At 34.1% G+C, this 18,831-nt stretch overlaps 3 protein-coding genes and 1 pseudogene across 4 annotated transcripts; 1 reads left to right on the forward strand and 3 right to left on the reverse strand.

Moving 5' to 3' along the window:
- Positions 1-1,384: 1,384 nt before the first annotated feature.
- Positions 1,385-1,924, reverse strand: LOC145575141 (nuclear transcription factor Y subunit B-4-like). Its single transcript, XM_081633050.1, has one exon. The coding sequence runs from the start codon at positions 1,922-1,924 to the stop codon at positions 1,385-1,387; it is 540 nt and encodes a 179-aa protein (XP_081489176.1).
- A 4,391-nt stretch (positions 1,925-6,315) lies between these two features.
- On the forward strand, positions 6,316-9,583 carry LOC145574499 (CAX-interacting protein 4 pseudogene; annotated as a pseudogene). Its single transcript, XR_014098085.1, has 3 exons — positions 6,316-6,525; positions 7,151-8,145; positions 9,296-9,583. The product of XR_014098085.1 is annotated as a CAX-interacting protein 4 pseudogene (transcript).
- An 885-nt stretch (positions 9,584-10,468) lies between these two features.
- LOC145576181 (small ribosomal subunit protein uS8my-like) lies at positions 10,469-14,366 on the reverse strand. Its single transcript, XM_081633962.1, has 3 exons — positions 14,152-14,366; positions 11,433-11,593; positions 10,469-10,710 (listed from the first exon to the last, which is right to left on the reverse strand). The coding sequence occupies exons 1-3, from the start codon at positions 14,279-14,281 to the stop codon at positions 10,612-10,614; spliced, it is 390 nt and encodes a 129-aa protein (XP_081490088.1). The 5' UTR covers positions 14,282-14,366; the 3' UTR covers positions 10,469-10,611.
- Positions 14,367-15,400: 1,034 nt separating this feature from the next.
- Positions 15,401-17,907, reverse strand: LOC145576182 (putative methyltransferase At1g29790). The gene has a single exon (XM_081633963.1). The coding sequence runs from the start codon at positions 16,919-16,921 to the stop codon at positions 15,518-15,520; it is 1,404 nt and encodes a 467-aa protein (XP_081490089.1). The 5' UTR covers positions 16,922-17,907; the 3' UTR covers positions 15,401-15,517.
- Between the last annotated feature and the right edge of the window lie 924 nt (positions 17,908-18,831).

Raw genomic sequence — 18,831 nt, forward strand, 5'->3', positions numbered from 1 at the left:
ATAGATAATTTAGGTATGAGAAGTTTTTACAATGGGGCTACGATTGCAAAGTCATACATTGTATAGTCGTAATAAAAAGTACACGTCCATAGACTAATTATTGTTAACTTTATTAGTAATTAGGGTTAATTATGACCTGAATCCACCCTAAATACATTCCCCTACCCCCGAAATCACCCATATTCCTTTTTCCCACCCCTAAAATCACCCTAAATTTCCTTTTCTCAGATCATCCTCAAAATAAATCAACCATACAGATATGGATGTGGAAATTTGGAATGGTTTTGGGGGTTGGAGAAAAGAAAGGAGTGGTTTTGGGGATGGGGGAAAAGAGATTTATGGTGGTTTCGATGCATAATTAACCAAATCCCACTCATCTTATTGTCATTAGGATTATATGGTGAATTTTTATAACAATTTAGGTATATCGTGAATTTGAAAATTTTCAAGGGTATATGATGAATAAATAAAAAAAATCAAGATCGGAGTATGTAGTGAAAAAACCGTTGAGATTAAGAAACAATTACAGATTTAATGATTCAAAATAAAGTTTGTTAAACAGTACAAAAGGGCTAATTAAACTAAATTCTAGTATAGAACAATTATGTGGATAACATCAATTGAATGAACTAATTGAATCATATCATTGTTTAGTTAATTATGTTAGTGTGCATCTATCACTAAGCTAGCTTATACAAGTACATTTTTTTTTTTTTTGAAACCAGTTTATAATACAAGTACATTAATGCATGGAAGAGATTGAAGTAAGCCTAAGATGATACATAAAAATAAATCTTTTACCTGAATTAGTGAATTATAACTCGTACCTCTCTTAATTAGTCCTAACAATTTTTAGTTTAATTTTATGGCCTGGATTCAAACGCGAATTTGTGATTAAGGCTTCGATTGTTGTTGCTGTTTGTTTTATAGATTCAAATGCGATTTTGTGCTACTGATTATTCGGAGAGCAACTTATTATAAGCATATATGTAGAAATAATAAACTGGTCTCAATATCATCAGGATTAGATTATAAAAGTGTTCATCAAAACTAACTAAACTCGGTATGATTCGAGCAATATAATTTTAAGTGTGTTTCAATTTCTTACCCCATACATTACTTATTCTCAAATTATAAACAAAGTAGTACATATATATGTAGATATAATAAACTGAAACTAACTAAAGATTACATCAGATTATTTTTCTTAAGAAAATCATTAGTCTTACATTAAATTCTTGCTCTTCTGATCCTTTCATGTGTACTACTAAAAGTTAATTTAATGAGTAAATCAACAAGCTTAATTAAATTAAAGGAAGAAATCATTTAGTAGTTAAATAAGGTAAGTATGCTGGCAGTTTACCTTATGATTTAGCTTTTACAATTAAGATGAGTTGTTGTTTCTGAAAGGGCTTTTACCCTTGGGATCTATGATTCTAAACTCCAAGGGAAAACCCGAGTTTTCGACATCGAGTTGATGATGATGATCCCTTCCTCCTCCATGACTTCCAAACTTTGTTGTTGTCTCTTCATTAAGATCTCTATCTTCCGTACTATTGCTGCTATCGCGGCCACCTACAACACCAAGTAGTACTACTCCACTTTCTTCGCTGCCTTTGCCTTGGCAAGCTTTCTCCCTTTCAAACTCCCTATATTTGTGCAAGTATCTAGTTATTGCCTCTCCATGGTTGTCAAACCCTAGAGTGCTTAGAGCCCAACAAATGTCGTCTCCATTGACCGTCTTTCGGTTCTCCTTGTGGCACTTATCGGACGCCTCCCCGGTCACGAAGCTTATGAACTCTGTTACACACTCTTGCATTGTTTCCTTAGCCCCTTTGGAGATCTTTGCTGATGGGGGGAGTATTTGCTTCATGATTCTTCCTACGTTGGCTATTGGTAGCAATCTATCTGTCTCATCTACCATTTTAATTTAGTTCGATCGACTAGCTAGATCTAAATCGATCTACAAATTAAATCGATAATTTCAAGATTGGTTAATTCATTTCTGTAACTTATCACTGTATATCACTGTAGCATCTCTTTTCTAATCGCTACAACTGTCAGTATATGTGTATAGATACATACATATATAGAATGATACAGAATATAGAATGTTCATCCACGTCATACAAGTGGATAATAAATTATTCAAAATGGTCCCTAATAAGTTTATTAAAAACTTTTGAGCGTATAAATTCCTTGGTATAAACAAATCGACAAAAAGTAAAGCGGTTCAAGTATAGGAAACACTTGATGCATAAATTCTTACTCAACAACATTTGCAATAAGTACATACACATACAAACATCCAAACTTTATAGATCTATATAACTCAAGAAAACTCACCTTTGTTTGATCTAAAAGGATCAAATGGTATTGATGGATAGATAATAGATTAGCCAAAATCTTGTTCATTGATGAATTTTGAAGAATGAATAATGAAAAAAAAAAAAGTAGATAAATAAGTTGGAATAATAATCACCTTGCTCTAGGCATTATGCACTCTCAAACTTAGCTTAAGTTTTATATATACTTGATAATTTTTAGGGTTTCTCTCTATGTATGAACCGTACCCTCAAAATTAAGTAAAAACAATTAACGTTACTTAATTTAACTAAGACATTAATTCCGATTAATAAAAATCTAATTCATTAAAAAATTGAATTAATTATTAAAGAAATAATTAATTGGCTAATAGAAAGGCGAGTTCCGACAATTGTACTGCTTAAATGCTTATCTACCATTACACAACAATGGTCCCCTTCTCCTTCAAATCATCCTTCTCATTTTGCATGAAATAATGCTTCCATCAGTCAAAAAATTAAGTATAAAAAATTAGTACAAGTACACGAATGGGCGGTCGACATTTGTCCAAGTAAGTATGTTTAGTAATGGGTTTAAGTAAAAGACTAAAAACCATACCTAAAAAGCCAATTAAGTGGGAAACCCTAGTGTCTGATTACATTGCATAAATTAACCCATTTGAATAGTAGTTTTTGTCACTCTATTTGGGGGCAAAGCATTTCCTTTTTTGAAGTTTAAGTTGTACTAAAGTTAGTTAATGGGTCCCTTAATCTTCTAGTTAATTCTACTATTAGTACTAATTACAGTGCTAATCTTTGTGTAGCCAATCGTAATTAGACGCATGGCTAATTGTGCAATTCCTTTCATGGCATATATACTTGGGATTTTGTCAACTTTGAATAGCGTTTTATAACACCATTACTAATCATCATAGGTCTAGATTTATAAATTCCTAGCTAGCTTAATTAATTACTCTCTAACCAATGAAATTGAGTTTTTAGTTCAAGAGATGCTTTTGAGTGGTTACCATACGTGTGACGATTATTTGTGGTGAACGAATTATTCGTCTTGCTTTTGTTACAGACCTTTAAATAATGAGGTGAAATATTCGAACTTTTTTTTCTTAAATTGCAATAATAGCTTGTTGGATTTCATTCCATATATAGTGTTAATGGCATCATCGACCTTTCATACAAGTCTATCATAATTTTATTTTTTATTTAATTTTACAAATAAATATGAGTCTTATTAATATGCAAGGTATTTTGGTATGGATAATATAGTCACTACTTTACTAGTTTATAATGTTTTATTTTTCTTATTCTTATTCTCTTAAATCAATTTGCTATTTATTTAAAGATGATACTTGTATAGTTGTATCTTACATATTAAGTTTTTAAACCTACGAAGAAGTATCATCTCATCAACAAAACAATAGAGTTGAATTGTACGAGTAAAGCTAATCCTATAAGTTATCTTAACTGTTACATTAACATGATGCATTCATATGAAATCTAGAGTTGCTACTAATTTCAATAAATCCATGTAAAACTTAATGGGAATAAAATTGAATTAAAAAAATTACTACCTCCCATGTCAAACAGCACCATGTAGTTTAGATGAGAATATAATCTATCTATACTTATATATTAAAAAGCATTCCTAAAACAGAATATGTTCCACGTGTCACATTTTTCAAGTTCGACATGTCAGCAATATGCGCCACATGTTATTATAAACACGACATGTCACTTTCACATGTATTAGGTTTGCATCTAAAAAATGTTTATAACAAGACTTGAACTCATGACCAATAAGTCTTAAGTTAAGAGTCTTACCATCTTAGCCATTTATTAATTATATTTTTTTATCCAACAAAATTATAGTTAACTTAAATAAGTTAATTTCTATCTTATTATACTATTTGTTTTCATTATGTAATGATTGAGTCATTGAGTTGACAACTAAAAAATGTTTATAACAAGACTTAAACTCAAAATCAACAAGTCTTATTATCTAAACAGTCGAATTTGATTAGCAAATTAAACAAGTGCAAACTAGCAATCCGGGGCATCGCCCGGGCCACACACTAGTTATATGTTCTAATAAACGGTCCATATAAATTAATGCTGTCCAATTTTTCTTTGTTTGTATTAATCGTTGAATCACTGTTGGGCTAAGCCGATTCTAAGTCACAATAGGTGGAATAACTCACTAAACTTATAACTTTATAAGTAGTCATGCTCTACAACCTTTACTGTACTCTTCGATGTGGTAATAGTTTTAACTTATTAGAAGATTTTATTTGAACAGGAAGATGGTTGCTCTTTATTTATTTTTTAGGATAACATTATACAAGTACTTTTTTATGTAGCCACAAAATGCAATATCTAAATAAACAAGAAAAAAGGAGGCTTTTGGGATCTTATTCGATTCCTCTCAATATTTTATACTCTGTAGTATTCATTTGCTTCACTTTGACTAGCATTGGTGATTTATGACTAAAATAAATATAGTCACATGAAATCAAATTTCTTTTATTATTATTATATTTTATTTTTAGGCTCATAGTTTTTCAATGGAATTTTTTTTAGAATTAGTTGGGCCATGCTTAAAACAGATGGATTAAGAGGCCCAAAATCAATACAATCCGAAAGATCAGATCGGGTACAAAGTCCACCACGATGTACTACAATAGTCCAGGTCCTACTGGAGATAGGAGACCAATATCTTTTTAAATTTTCTTTTTTATTTCATTACTTTTTTCCAGCAAAATGTAAACACACATTCTAAATAATCATAGTAGCAAACTACTTAAGCAACATCTTTATCATTTAGTCATTTTATTCTCCGGACTATATGCCATATACTATGTGATATGAAAGCTAGTTTTCTCAATTTTTAACATAAACGTAACTAGTTGGTAGTTTCTTAATAAGTATGCATAATCTTAAAAGACACTTGTAAAAATGTAAGGTGATGAGAAAAGTATCATTTAACTTTTAATCGAAAAATGATGATACGGTTTTCATTTGTATTGTGTAAACTAAACCCTTAAAATTAGATGGATCCTAAGGAATATTAAATCGTCCTATTGTGCAAATAATCAATATGTGCTACTCCCTCCGTCCCTAAATTACATTTCTATTTCAATTCTAACATTTATTTCAATTCTAACATTTATTTTCGCATAGTCACATAATAGAGAGAAGTAGGAATGTAATTTAGGGACGGAGGAAGTGCGTTGTAGGATTTACAATTGCACCAATTATGTTAATCGGTAATCATCGAAGCATTAATATTTCTTGAACTAGATAGATCCAAAGCACGCAGTTCATGTGTCATAATGATCACATGGATGTCTAAAGTGTATGTTCAAGTTCACTTGGATGTCTTTCAAAAAATAAAGTGTATGTTCAAGTTCATTCATCATATACACAAGAATTGGGAGTCTAAAAAAATTATGAGAATATAATAGAAAATGGTTGTGGTTGTTGTTGTTGTTGTTTATCCATTATTATAGTCGAGTTCATTCCCATTAGGATTGTTTTGAGAAGGAGTGAAAGACTCTCCAAAGTTGAATCCGCTCTAAGTTAATTAATACTCCGTATACTCGTACAGTTTATGTAGTTGGAACTTTTTTTTGTTCAATAGCTGGTGTTAATTTTTTACTACCTCTGTTTCATATTTTTTGCAACTTCAAAGGGTGTACAAATTTCGAGGCAAAATTTATTAGTAAGTGTAATATAGAGAGAGAAAAATAGAAATGCATGTGATGATGAGAGAGATAGAGAGAAATGACAACATAAAAAGAAAAGAACACATTAATTGAAAATAATGTAAAGCATCTATTTTTGGCAAAAGTTGCGGAAAAAAAAAAAAGGGAGATTGAAAAAAAAATATATATAAAGTCAACAAAAAAAAAGTCAAAAACTCCGTAAATTTCAATTGTGAGAATTAATATAAACCATGGAATTTAAATTGGAAAAAATTGTGAGTAATGCAATATCCTTTTTCTTCAATTTGCTCGACACTTTTTCTCTTTGCCTTCTTTTCCTTTTTTTCATCCTCATCAATTCCCTCTCTTCATCTAGACGCCATTAAAGCTCAAAGCTCAAGCTTTTTCGCCTTTTTCCCCTTCATCTTTGCCGATCATCGGCCTTCGCGCTCGATTCCGTCGTCTCCATTCTTAACCGCCTCGGAAACCCTAATTTGATTTCGGTAATTTCTCAGCTTTCTTTCTTAATTTCTCAATTGTTTCTAATTAATTGCGTTTTAAATTTGAAGAATTCATGTTTTATTTCTATGAACATCGTATGATCTTGCCTGGAGGTGGGGGAAGAAGAAGATGATTTTGTAATCTTTTCAGAAATAAGGAGAGAATACGCGTATTATACATAGCATTGAATAGGTTGGAATTTGGAATTGGGGTTGAATAATTAGTGTCTCATTGTTTAGCTAATTGATGATATTTTACTTTTTAGAAATGAGTTTGCTATTTTCAAATCGATTTCATGGGTTAATCTTGAAGGTTAATAAATAATAATGACTAGTTTTTGTTGTATTGATTTTGATGCCCGAAATTTATCGCCTTATCATTAGTTGGAACATTGATTTAACACTTAAATCGGCGAAAAGGTTCATATTTGGTTAGCTTGTGAATTGGGAAGATTAGAATTTGAATATGGTAGGTTAAACGAAGTCTGATTAATTAATTGGATCTATTGACATATTTTGTGTTTCAAAAATTATTTCTCTTTTGATATTGTTGGGAATTCATGTTTGAAATCCTTGTTGTTCATCTATTTCTAAATTCTGATCTTGTTTCCCTTGTGTTGTTTTATAGTTGTAGATTCAGGTTTCAAAATGCCGGCTACAGCAGGTAGGGTGCGTATGCCCGCGAATAACCGGGTGCACAGTAGTGCTGCTCTTCAGACTCACGGAATTTGGCAGAGTGCGATTGGTTATGATCCCTATGCTCCCACCAAAGATGATTCCAAGGTGGCTTCTCAGAGCAAGACTGAGGAAGATCCTGAGAATGCTTACGCAAATTTCCAGGGTTTGCTTGCTCTTGCTCGAATCACTGGTTCAAATAACGATGAGGCCCGTGGTGCTTGCAAGAAGTGTGGCCGTGTTGGGCATCTTACTTTTCAGTGTAGGAACTTTCTTAGCGTTAAGGAGGATGAGAAAGACCAAGATCTGATTCAGGCCAATGTCTTGGCTGGGCTGCAGAAAATTAAGGGTAGTTTTGGGAAAATGAATGGTAAAGTGGCTGCTGAGAGCGGAGAGGAGAGTTCTGAGGTGGATGATGAGACTGAGAGCTCTGATTCTAGTGAAGATTCTGAGATGGAGAAGATTATCGCTGAGAGATATGGGAAGAAGAAGAAGGCCAGTAGCAAATTGAAGTCTACAAAAACGAAGAAAGATTCCTCGGATGATGAGGATTCTGATTCTGGAAGGAGGAAGAAAAGGGGTAGGTCAAAGAAGAGGAGGAGCGGGAAAAGATCAGGGACCGATTCAGATGATGAAAATGATGTTCGCAGGAAGAGGAGAAAGGAAAAGAGAAGGAAGAAGGATGAATCATCTGATGAAGAGGAGGAACGTCGAAAGAGGAAGAGTAGGAAGGAAAAGAGGAGGAGGAGGAGCCATCGACATGCAGATGATTCAGATGATACTGATGAATCTCCTAAGCGGCGTAAGAGAAAGAGCAGGAGGGCTAGGTCACCTTCTGATTCCGATGTCAGTGACTCAGAGGATTCTAGGATTGGAAGGCACTCAAAGCGCTCAGACAAGAAGAGCCGGAAACGAACTTATGAAGATGATGAGTGATGTTATCTTCAGGTATGAGCTTCAATGAGTAATCTATTATTTTTAACTAATGCTGTGTTAAAGTTTGTATTTATCAAATCATTTTTCTATGTTGTCCTTGCTGGTTACTTCTATATACTCTACTGTTAATCTACAATTCTTATATGTTTGCTTGACTTGCATATACAATGGTTGCCTTTGTGTAAAGTGAGTTGTGCATGTCTTGCTGATTATTCCTCAAGAGTGAGATTTTTTCTATTTCATGTAGAAAAATCCTAATGTTTATGCCTTTTTTTTTTTTTTTGGTCTTTTGTATTCCCAAAGGAACAATTTACAAGGGTTTATTGTCTCTTTCTGGCACCTGAAGTCGTCATATTATCTGCTTTTCATGTGGAAATTGAGGCTCCGGTTGTATACTGCTTTGCACCTTGTAGCTGCTCTTATCTTTTCTTTAGATTGAGTGATTGCATCTTTTGTTTTCTTCCTGTCCTGCTATTTTCCAACTTCGCTGTTGTCGATTATCTTTCACTCCTTTAGCCTTGTATTTTTTGATGAATCTAGAAACTCGAAGCATGCATTAACTTAATATCACTCATGAGACTCTAACTATGCTACAATAAGGAGTATCTGAAGGACCCCATGTCATTGATGGTTTGGATGGTCCCAACTCCCAAGTAAGGCATTTATTGATGTATCCAGTTTGAGACCATTAGTTGGCTCACATTGTTGATTGTTAATGTGATTGATGCCTTATGTTGCCCTCCAATACCACGGGAGTGTTGACAAGGCATCATGCTTGCATATACTACGTATATACTCATCGCCTCCTTCATAGACAACCTCTAAATCTGGCCATGGCGCGGGCCGAAGAAGAAAGGATTTGGGGGAGGGGAGGACAAACAAGTAAGTAAAAAGAAAGGTTTCAATTGTTCCACATGTAGAAGTAATGGGTTCATCTGTATGCTTTATGCTTGTCCAACTTGAAGTGATGGAAGATGTTTATGCAGCTTGCTGTTTATAACGAGTCATTTATAATAATGACATTGGTTAGGTTATACTGTGTTTAGTATATGTGTGTTCATTTATGTGTGTTTGGTTATGTTTCCCCCGTTTTTTGTCCATTATCTTCACTATCTAAAATAGTTAAATAGATTAATAATTTGTGGTGATTACAATCTTGCAGGGAGTGATTCATGTTCCATGTCATCTGAACTAGCTATTGCAAAGTTATATGGCTGAGCGCTGTGAAATATGCCATCTATCTTCCATGTTTCCGAGGAATGGAAATCAAATATAGTAGTAGGGCTCTTGCCCCTTGTATTCTGTTGTAACGAAACTGGTTGCCTTTATGTACGGAGCTATCCATTTAATTTTGCTTGTTTATTCAACCTACATGGTGAATGGTTATGACTTTAGTAAGTTGTTATTATATAACCTTATGTGTTTGCTGGGAACATCCACGATGAGCATGGACAGACTTGAACACATGTTTGCTGGGAACATCCACGATGAGCATGGACAGACTTGAACACAAATGTGTTATTGTCTGCGTATGCCATGTTCAAATTTTCTTGCATCTCCCCATCAAATATCTTGAATATCTGATGTTAAAATGTTCAGGCTTTCAGCTTCCAGAGTTCCAGGTTGATCTTATTTTACACTGGTTCTTAAGTTAAGCGTAACAAAATTTTGATGCATTGGCAATTTGGCATCAAATTCAAGCATGCTGACAAAGCAATTTAGCCAGCGACATGTCGCAGTACATATTTTACAATTTAACTTTTTTTTTATTATTTTTTTTTTCCTCTTTCGTTGAAATAAAAACAGCCATTATTATGAAGAATTCTAGTTTGCTGCAATCTTAGGCAACGTGTTACAGCCTTGCTGTAGGGCCTTTCCAAAAGAGATTCAATTAATGATAATCACTGCAATGCCTTTTCTTGTCATAGTTTATTAGTTAATAGTTATCAATCAACCTTTCATCATTCCTTTTGCTGTCAATACTCAATACCTCACTAATCTTTACTGTCAAATGCAATAATTTAGTCCAAAAAAATGAACAATTTGAGTAAATTATGCCCTATTTGTTACTCTGTAGTATTTTTTCCTTGAAGAGTGACATAAATAGATAAGATCTAGAGCCATATCTGGAGTTTATGAGCTTATTCAAATAATAGCAAAAAACCATTTGAAATTTCAAGTTTTCACTAGAAGATTATACAGTAATTGCTGAAGCCCCTGTAGGCATAGGAATTCTTTTCACATGAATTTCTGTAGAATATCATTTCTGCACCAAACTAATCCGGGAAAATGACAAAATGAAGAATACATGATATTTGGCCAAGACCTAATTAGTAGCATCTTCAAACATGAAAATGATGTGATATTGAGTAGTTCAAACTTCTGTCTCATGCAACTTTGTTAAAAAGGGGCTACAATCTCATAACCACAATCATTTCCATCAGTAAATTGACTACATAAGTCGTATCAAGTTTGTAATCAATGAAAATAACCAAGAACTTGACCCCCCACATTTTGTTTGATGGCTTCTTCATGGTCCAGGACACCGTTTGGAGTTGTAATTACGACATAGCCCCACTGCACGAAAAAAATAAAAAAGGAGATAAACATCAGAGAAGACCAAGAACAAACACCCCCTCCCAAAAAAATACAAAGTAAAAAATAAAAATGAAACTTTTTAAGATAGCCCTCCCTTAAGGCCTTTATTGTATCTCTTTGAATAGGACTCATTTTAACCAACCTTCTTTCTCGGTGAGGACTGTTAAGAATTCAAGATTGCTCCTAAGTTAAGCACAGCAAATGACTCCCTTTTCCCTAGCCTAAATTAATTGCTAGGTCTAGTATAACTATCCTAGGTCAATTGCTGGGGTAACAAAAAAGTCGTTACCTCCCAATGCATAGATAGATCCGTGGTCAATAGTTGGGATATGTACTTCCTATTCAATCTCTTTTTTTACAACCCAAAATGCTTGAACAGAAGGAGAAAATTAATTTCACAAACAAGCTGTAAAGTTGAATATCTTCTAGTGTTCTACATTGACCAGGAATCCAAAAATTCTTATTTATTTTGGGAGAGCATTAAGGGGTGAGACATCCACTTCCCATCCATTGCTGAGTGCAAAAGTGGGGTAAAAGAAAAGAAGGGGGACAAAATTCAACCACTTACTATTGCTCAGCAACCATGAGCTTAGAGCACATTAGAAACAAACCCAAACCTTGTGCTGAGCTCTCACTTGATTCTTGCAATCAGGAGCACATGGACATTAGTCAGAATGCTTTCAAAGTATGAAAATACACACCTGTCGTGTTGGGAGAGTCTCCTTTCTGTACTTTTCAACATCCTTTGCTTTCAAGTCCTGTCTATAAGTGAGAGCTTTGCAGTCATTCACCCGTCCTAGAAGTTCTACCGTTGCCTTTCCAACTCTATGCAGATCATGAACTTGAAAATCTTTGATATACCCTGCAAATAAGATAACCAGCTTTCTTTGTGAAAAAGGAAGTACAGGGGTAGTCGTATCAGTTTAATAAAATTGTGAGAGTTTCCCGTCAAAAAAAAAAAAAAAAAAAAAAAAAGAGAGAAGCAAAATGTTCACAATTGCCAAATTACCAAAATTAACTTTTTGTAGTTAAGAAAGTAATAATGACTTGAAAAAACGGCTAAAGAATTTAATAGCAAAAGCCTGATTTTAAAGTGGGGGAAAAAAAGAATCAAGCATTTGATATTAAATGAAAGCATAGACTTTAGGGTATAGACCGCAACAATATCAGAGCTTTAATCTAAATGATAAGGTCAGCTACATGAACTGGAACAAAACATCATTCTCAATAATTTTCCCCATAGCTAAACCTGTATTGGTAGCATATCCAAATAATGCAACACCATGCCTTGGTTACCAAAACCTCACCAACCTCCATCAGGCAAGGATTTGTGAAGATTGTCTGGTAACTCGCAGCACCAAGCTACAGCATATCCATCTTGATTCATTCCAATCTCTCCTATATCTAAGGTCCATTGACACAAGCCCCTAGACATTAATATTATCACCTTTTCTAGTAGTGTTTAATGAACACAAAAAAATATAAGTCATTGGCCAGGTTTACAATTGACTTACTGATAGAAAAGTAGTTCTGTATATGTACCAATATACCATTACATGCAATCATACAGAGATTCTGTGAATTTGACAACAGTTTAGAGTAAGCTAGCCAAGAGTGAAAAAAAGGTATTTATATGAATTTATTCATGACCTATCGGAACAGTGTCGTCTCTAAGAGAGTGAAAAGATGGGATGTAAGTTTAGATTTGGATCAAAGTGTACAAAAAGGGTGGAGATTTCAGACTCAATCAGCTTATTTTAGAGTTTAGGACGCTAATACAGGCTTCAATAAACTGACAAAAGACAATAGATAGAAGTTATAGTCACAGGCTCACAGCAACAGATGGTAAAAGCTACCCAGTAACATAAACATATGAGAATTTCTTGGAGGGAACATGTGCAGTTCAAATAATTTCCTAGTGATGTATTACAGTATTACCGATTAGCTATTTACAAGTTTATCACCAATGACTGCTAGATTAATTTATAGCATCTCAAAAGTGCTGCATGTGGGAAGCTCTTAATAATAGATTATGCCAACTAAATCTGGTAGCTTATCTCATTCCCCAAGATTTTTTACGTCACCGGTCATGGTTAAGATTTAAGAAAGCTATTATAAAGTCAAATGAGCTAAAGTTCAAATTCAATCTATGATCCTAGATGATTAAGCATAACATAAACCTATATGTAAAGGATTTTGAAGAAATTCACAGGCACAATACGATCCTTCCCACATGCATTCTCCAACTCAAGTCACTGATGGCTTAATATTGCCATAATCATACATAATTGGCCAATGTTTCTAACAGCGGTAACATTTGCTATGGCAGAAATGTTCAGCACCTTAAACATTTTTCTTTTCTTTTCAAGTTCATAAGGGAAAACGTATAACAGATTGATGTTGCAACAGGTTATTTTGCACTAAAAGTATGAAGAAACCATTTGGAAGCTGCAGTGATGTGATCCGTGGATGGAAATCTAATCCCCAAACATTGACAATGTTTCCTTTATGCTCACCCCAACCATTGAATACTAAATACTGCCTATTGCCATAGGTCCAAGCAGGGCACGAATATGAGAAATACTGAAATTTTCCCAGGCCTAAGGCCTAACTGCCCCCGCAACAATGGGTTTGGAGCTTTAGGTTACAGATGTTATGAATTATGAGTACTAAACTATTTTCCATATACACCTAGACTGTTTAAACTAGAAAATTTACTCAAGTACGATTCATTAACCCCCAAGGATGTGTCTTAAGCCCTTGAAATTGTCTGCCTCGATATGTCACGAAATTGAACTTCCACCTCAAAATGTCAATACTTTAAATCCTATTTCCAAGAACCAATTCCGTAGACATCCAACTCTTATGATCTTCCTCCCCTCTTATTCCACTATAATGAAGAAATTAATGTATGGTCCGAACCACTGCTCTCAACACTCACAACAAGTGAAAAAAAGAACCCTTTGTAAAGCAATTTGCAACCGAGTTCCGCCGTATTGCAAAGGAAGGGAATGCTCGAGGACCGTACAATAATCACTAGCTATAGTAGATCTTGCAAGATTGTTTGTTGTTGTGGAAATGATCGACTTAAACTCTCATCCTATGCATAAACATCAATAATACAGTAGTAATTACTAAAACTTCCTAATCATTCTATTAACAACAAATTCAACAGCAACCCAATACAATTATCATCCTAAAAAACCCAAAATTTCCAGAAAAAAGGGAAAATCATATCTCAACAGAAGCATCAATTTTGAGCTAAAATCACTCCCAAATAAAAAATCGTAACCAAATTAAGATGCAAACAAAGAAGCAACTTAAAGGGTCGAACTCAATTGCATTAAACACCCATAAAAATAGAATTTTTAATCAAATCATAAGCATAAATTCACCCAAAAAAAAAAAAAAAACAAAGACCTCGATTTTTCATGATGTGGAGAAAGGAGCACATGACAGTAGAAATGGGTTGGAGTTCAGCGGTAGCTTTGTTTCTCTTCTCAGCGTTAACAATGGTGCGAAGTGCATCGTTGAGTATTCTTCTCCCCATTTTCTCTCTCCTCCTTCACTTGCTTGCTTGCTCGCTGAAGATGAATGAGGTTTTAGGGAATTCACTATTTCAGTGTGATTGAAATCAAGAGGGTTTTTGGGGTTTTTTTGGGCCTCTTTTCTTTGGACCTATTTTGTATAGTATGTGAAATGTGGCTACGAGAGCATGTAAAGCATGTTGGTGAGGTTTTTAAAGGAGAAAAAGAGTTGTCAAATTGGGTGTGAAAGTGAGAGTGAGAAGTTAAGCTTTCCTCCCAGCCTGGGGGTCCTGAGATCGATAATTCGAGTCATTTTGAATTTTCGATACGTTGGATCGACGGTTAATTAAACTAGATTTGGTCTATTTAATTTTAGGTCAGATTTGGTTTATAACTATTATAATTTTTTTATATGAAATAGTTTTTTTTTTTTTTTTATATGTGTGTTTTATTTTGTTGTAAAGTGTTTAAAATTTTCTCCGTATATCACTATTGTTGTTCACGAAAGATGTTTATCTTCTCAATAAAAAAAAAAGGAAGTACAATAATTCTATGAACCGAAACATTTCATCATGATAGATGTGTTCATAAGGAAAAAAAAAAAAGAATTCTTTAGGGTTCAAATGAAAATTAATTACAGATGAAATGAATTTAAATGAACTTTTCCATTGAAAAAATATAAAGTACTAGTTTGACATGGTAGTACTGTAGTAGTATAAGCTAAAATTAGATACAGTACAATTCAAAGCTTTTGGGGAAGAAAATCAGTCGTTTCACTCTTATGAATGACCTTAAGGTCACAAGATCACACGTTGAGTTCCCTACCATCTTCACCGAGTTTCACTCTTATAGTAGAGAAAAGCTTTTTTTTCGAGGACATAGTAGATAAAAAATAAAAGCTTTAACTTAAGCCATTCATCTCTAAAATCCTGAGGATATAAGCAGTAAACTGCTGTTGTATAAAAAGTCTTCCCCTGGCATAATTTTAATCTGCTAACAGAAGGGATTAGGAGAATTCACCATCTGCTTAGAAAAAAGCAAATAATCGTGGCACTTGGATGAAACAACTTTGCACAAGGCACAAGATTTCAACTAGTTATGAGAAAGCATAGGTGATATCAAAAAAGAAACATACTGAATCATTAAGGGAAAGGAGCAACAATAAAAATGTAAACGGTCCAATACAACATAATTTTTGCATAATTACATTTATCATTTTCGCTGCAAATACTAAACAAAATGAGTACCAAGCAATAAACTCACAAGGACCTAGGGGGCTTTTCAAGCAAAGCAGATAGATAAACCTCGTCTTTTGACTTAGGAGTCACAACCCACTTATGCTTCTTGTACCTGAACTGCAGGAACATATACATGTAATCATCTAAGTCGTTTCTATTACAGAAGAATCTATCTATCCATAACAAACCCCCGGGTCTCAGAATTCGATCCCAATCAAATAACATGAAATCCAACAGTAGCAGGTCGATCCATCCATCCAAGAGACCAGTTGTGTGGATCAAGTCCATCGTGTTTTCAAAGAATGGGAGCCGTTGATTAGGTGTTACATACAAGTGAAGTAACCCTCGAAGTGCAATCGTTTCACTGAAAGGTGCCCCCAAATTCAGAGCAGTCGAAATAATGGTGACATTTTGTTCCATCATCCTTGCAGCAAAACTGCCAGTACCCACGCTGTAGTCAATGCCAATCCGTACCTCCCCTGGCTTGATAGCCAAAACATCACTGATGAGAAATTCAGCAGGAGAAATAGAGCTTTTGTTGACCCATTTAAGCCTCTCCTTTTCCATCTCAAAGCATCCCGTGCACTTGGTGTAACCTCGATCAGTATTGTTGCTCGATAAGCACTCAAAGTCCCTGCACCTGTAGAGATTCCATCTGACATTTCTTCGATCTGGTATCTTCCACAGTGATTCATTGATTGGTTTTGGCTTGAGGTAGGTCTTGGAGGCCCTTGTCAAGCAACGTCTTCGAGGCAATGGATCACATCCATGAAGCATAAGCTTCTGAGCTAGATTCCAGTCATCCTTGCAATAAGAACCCACATCATAATCCATGTAAAATTCTAAATCTTTCTTCATTAAAACACAAGCATGGCCTATCGTATTGTAAATCCTCTCTGTTTTAAAAATGTTAACCTTCCCATTCTTGTTCTCTTTCGGAGTGATATACTTTCTGATCTCCTCAATCACGAAATTATTAATCAACGGTTCCTCCATAAAGGTCGTGTTTCCACTACCTCCCACTTTTGGTAATCGGATTTGTCTAAGTGTGATGTGAGAGTCGTAAAGAGGTTGAATAACCTCATCCTCTAAGTACCTCTTAAACTCTAGCTTTGACATATTACTCTTCTCCAAATCATCTTTGTCTTTCTCCATCTTTTGCACATAGGCTTCAAGCTTGGTTTGCAAATTCTCCATCTTTTCAAGCACTTCCTCAATACGATTAGACAACGCCTTGGCATCAAACCCCTCGAAAGCATCCTTCTCCCCATAAAAATGACGGCAAATATCTTCACTATGAAAGAAAAATCCAGCATGATAGAATCTAACTAGGCTAGAAATGCTCACAATAATAACAAGCACTCCCAAAAACAACTGAAGCCATCCCATTATTCGGTTAAATCTCCATTTCGGTTTCTTTGCCATGCCTAATTCTATCCAAATGACCCTCTAATACTACTTTTCTTCCTTTCTTTCTAAGATCTAACTAAATTCACAGGTCCAAATTGCATATTACCCAAAATCAGCCAAATTTGAGGATTCTGATAATAAGAATAACCATGTCATCAAGATTAACCGCGAACCGGTGACTTATATAATCAAACCTAGTTTACCTTCTCTTCAAGAACCCAGCCAACCTCATACTACTCAAAAATCACAAAGCCCAACATTATAAATTGCTCAAAATCAACCAAACTAATCAACTAATACCTAAGATCATACCTAACTTAACAATTACCAAAATCAAAGAATTAAACAAGGTAAAACTATCTAACCATACTCATATACATTCAAATTAAACTCAAAAACAAAATACAACACTAAAAATTAAAGGGGAAAGATCACAATTACCAACATTTAATTTCTCTCCAAATAAAAAGCCCTCAGAAATTTGAATCCTGCAAAATGTGATAAAAACTCTCCAATAATGAGAATTTTATAAGCATAATATTGGAATTCTACCCAACTTTTGTAATAGGATAAAGAATTCCACTTTAAGTATGATATAAATAAACCCATTTTGCTTAAAACCCACAAAAAAAAACCCTTAAAAAATTACTACGTAATTAATTTAACCCCAGAAATTGCTTACAAATTCAGCAAATATGAGCTCTTTAAAGCTGGAAAAATTATAAAATCCATTAAAATTTTCTCTCTCCACCTGAATCACAAATTAGGCAAACACATGAAATTTAAAGCTCAAAAAATGGAATTTTACGAAACCAATCACGTGAAAAAAAGTTTAAAAATTCTCATTGAGTGATTCAATTACTACCCAATAAATGGAGTTGACTTGGGAAAATTTGATAATAAGTGGGTTTGGTCTTTTTCCAAATTAAATTTCGGATCTTCTTCAATTACAAATTTTTTTAAATTTGGATATTTTTCGTATTCTTAGAAAGTTTGGTAAATGGTACTATTCGTTTTAGGCAACTTGCCATGTTAGATTAGTCAAGGAAAACTTAAACTAACGGCAAAATCATATGATATATTGATATGTGCTCAATCCAAGTCATATGATATACAATTGGCCCCGTGGCACACAAAGATAGTTTCCATAACACAAACTTTGATATGTGGTTGGCCATATCATGTGGTCAATCATATTTTTTTTTTTTACGGATTACCCGGTCAGTTAGGGTTTACTCATTCAGTCAGTCAGGGTTACTCGGTCGGTTAGGGATTTACATACAAAAATTGTTGTTTCCATAAATAATTTGACTTATTGTAAACCTATTAAACTTTAAAATTAACTACGTTATCTCTTACGAAGTATTCTCTTATCTTATCTCGTATAATACCTAGTACAAATGTTATAATCTGAGTAGTTTTAGGTTTCTTATAAGTCATATCCCTTAGCTTATAAAGTTATAAATACGCGTACAATAAAATACGGAGTAACATTTATAATTAAACGACCCTCTAGTCCTCTAATTACATAAACAAAGGTTGTAAGTGGGAAAGACCGAAGCAATGAGTTACAGAAGAAGCTCATATGAGCAAGAGATACGTAACTTTTGGTTTGGAATAGCAATGATTTGTTTTCTTTGCATTGGTCTTTTTCTTTTTAATATTTCTCTTGCACAAGTTCGTCATAAAAAAGTGACGGGTCATAAATTGACGAACTCTTCTTCTGTGATTCCTAACAATAATACTAATGCTAAGAATAATGATTCTACGCCTATCAACAACAACGATTCTAATGGTGATGTTCATAATTCCTACTCGGTCTCCAACAAAGATGGAGTGATTGATTACCACGGGCAGCATTGGGCTAATTATCGCAACGACTACAAGAATTATTATGGCGATGATGATTATGATGATTATTACTA

The sequence above is a fragment of the Chenopodium album genome, chromosome 13 (assembly GCF_948465745.1).
Source record: "Chenopodium album chromosome 13, dcCheAlbu1.1, whole genome shotgun sequence".
Classification (NCBI taxonomy): domain Eukaryota; kingdom Viridiplantae; phylum Streptophyta; class Magnoliopsida; order Caryophyllales; family Amaranthaceae; genus Chenopodium; species Chenopodium album.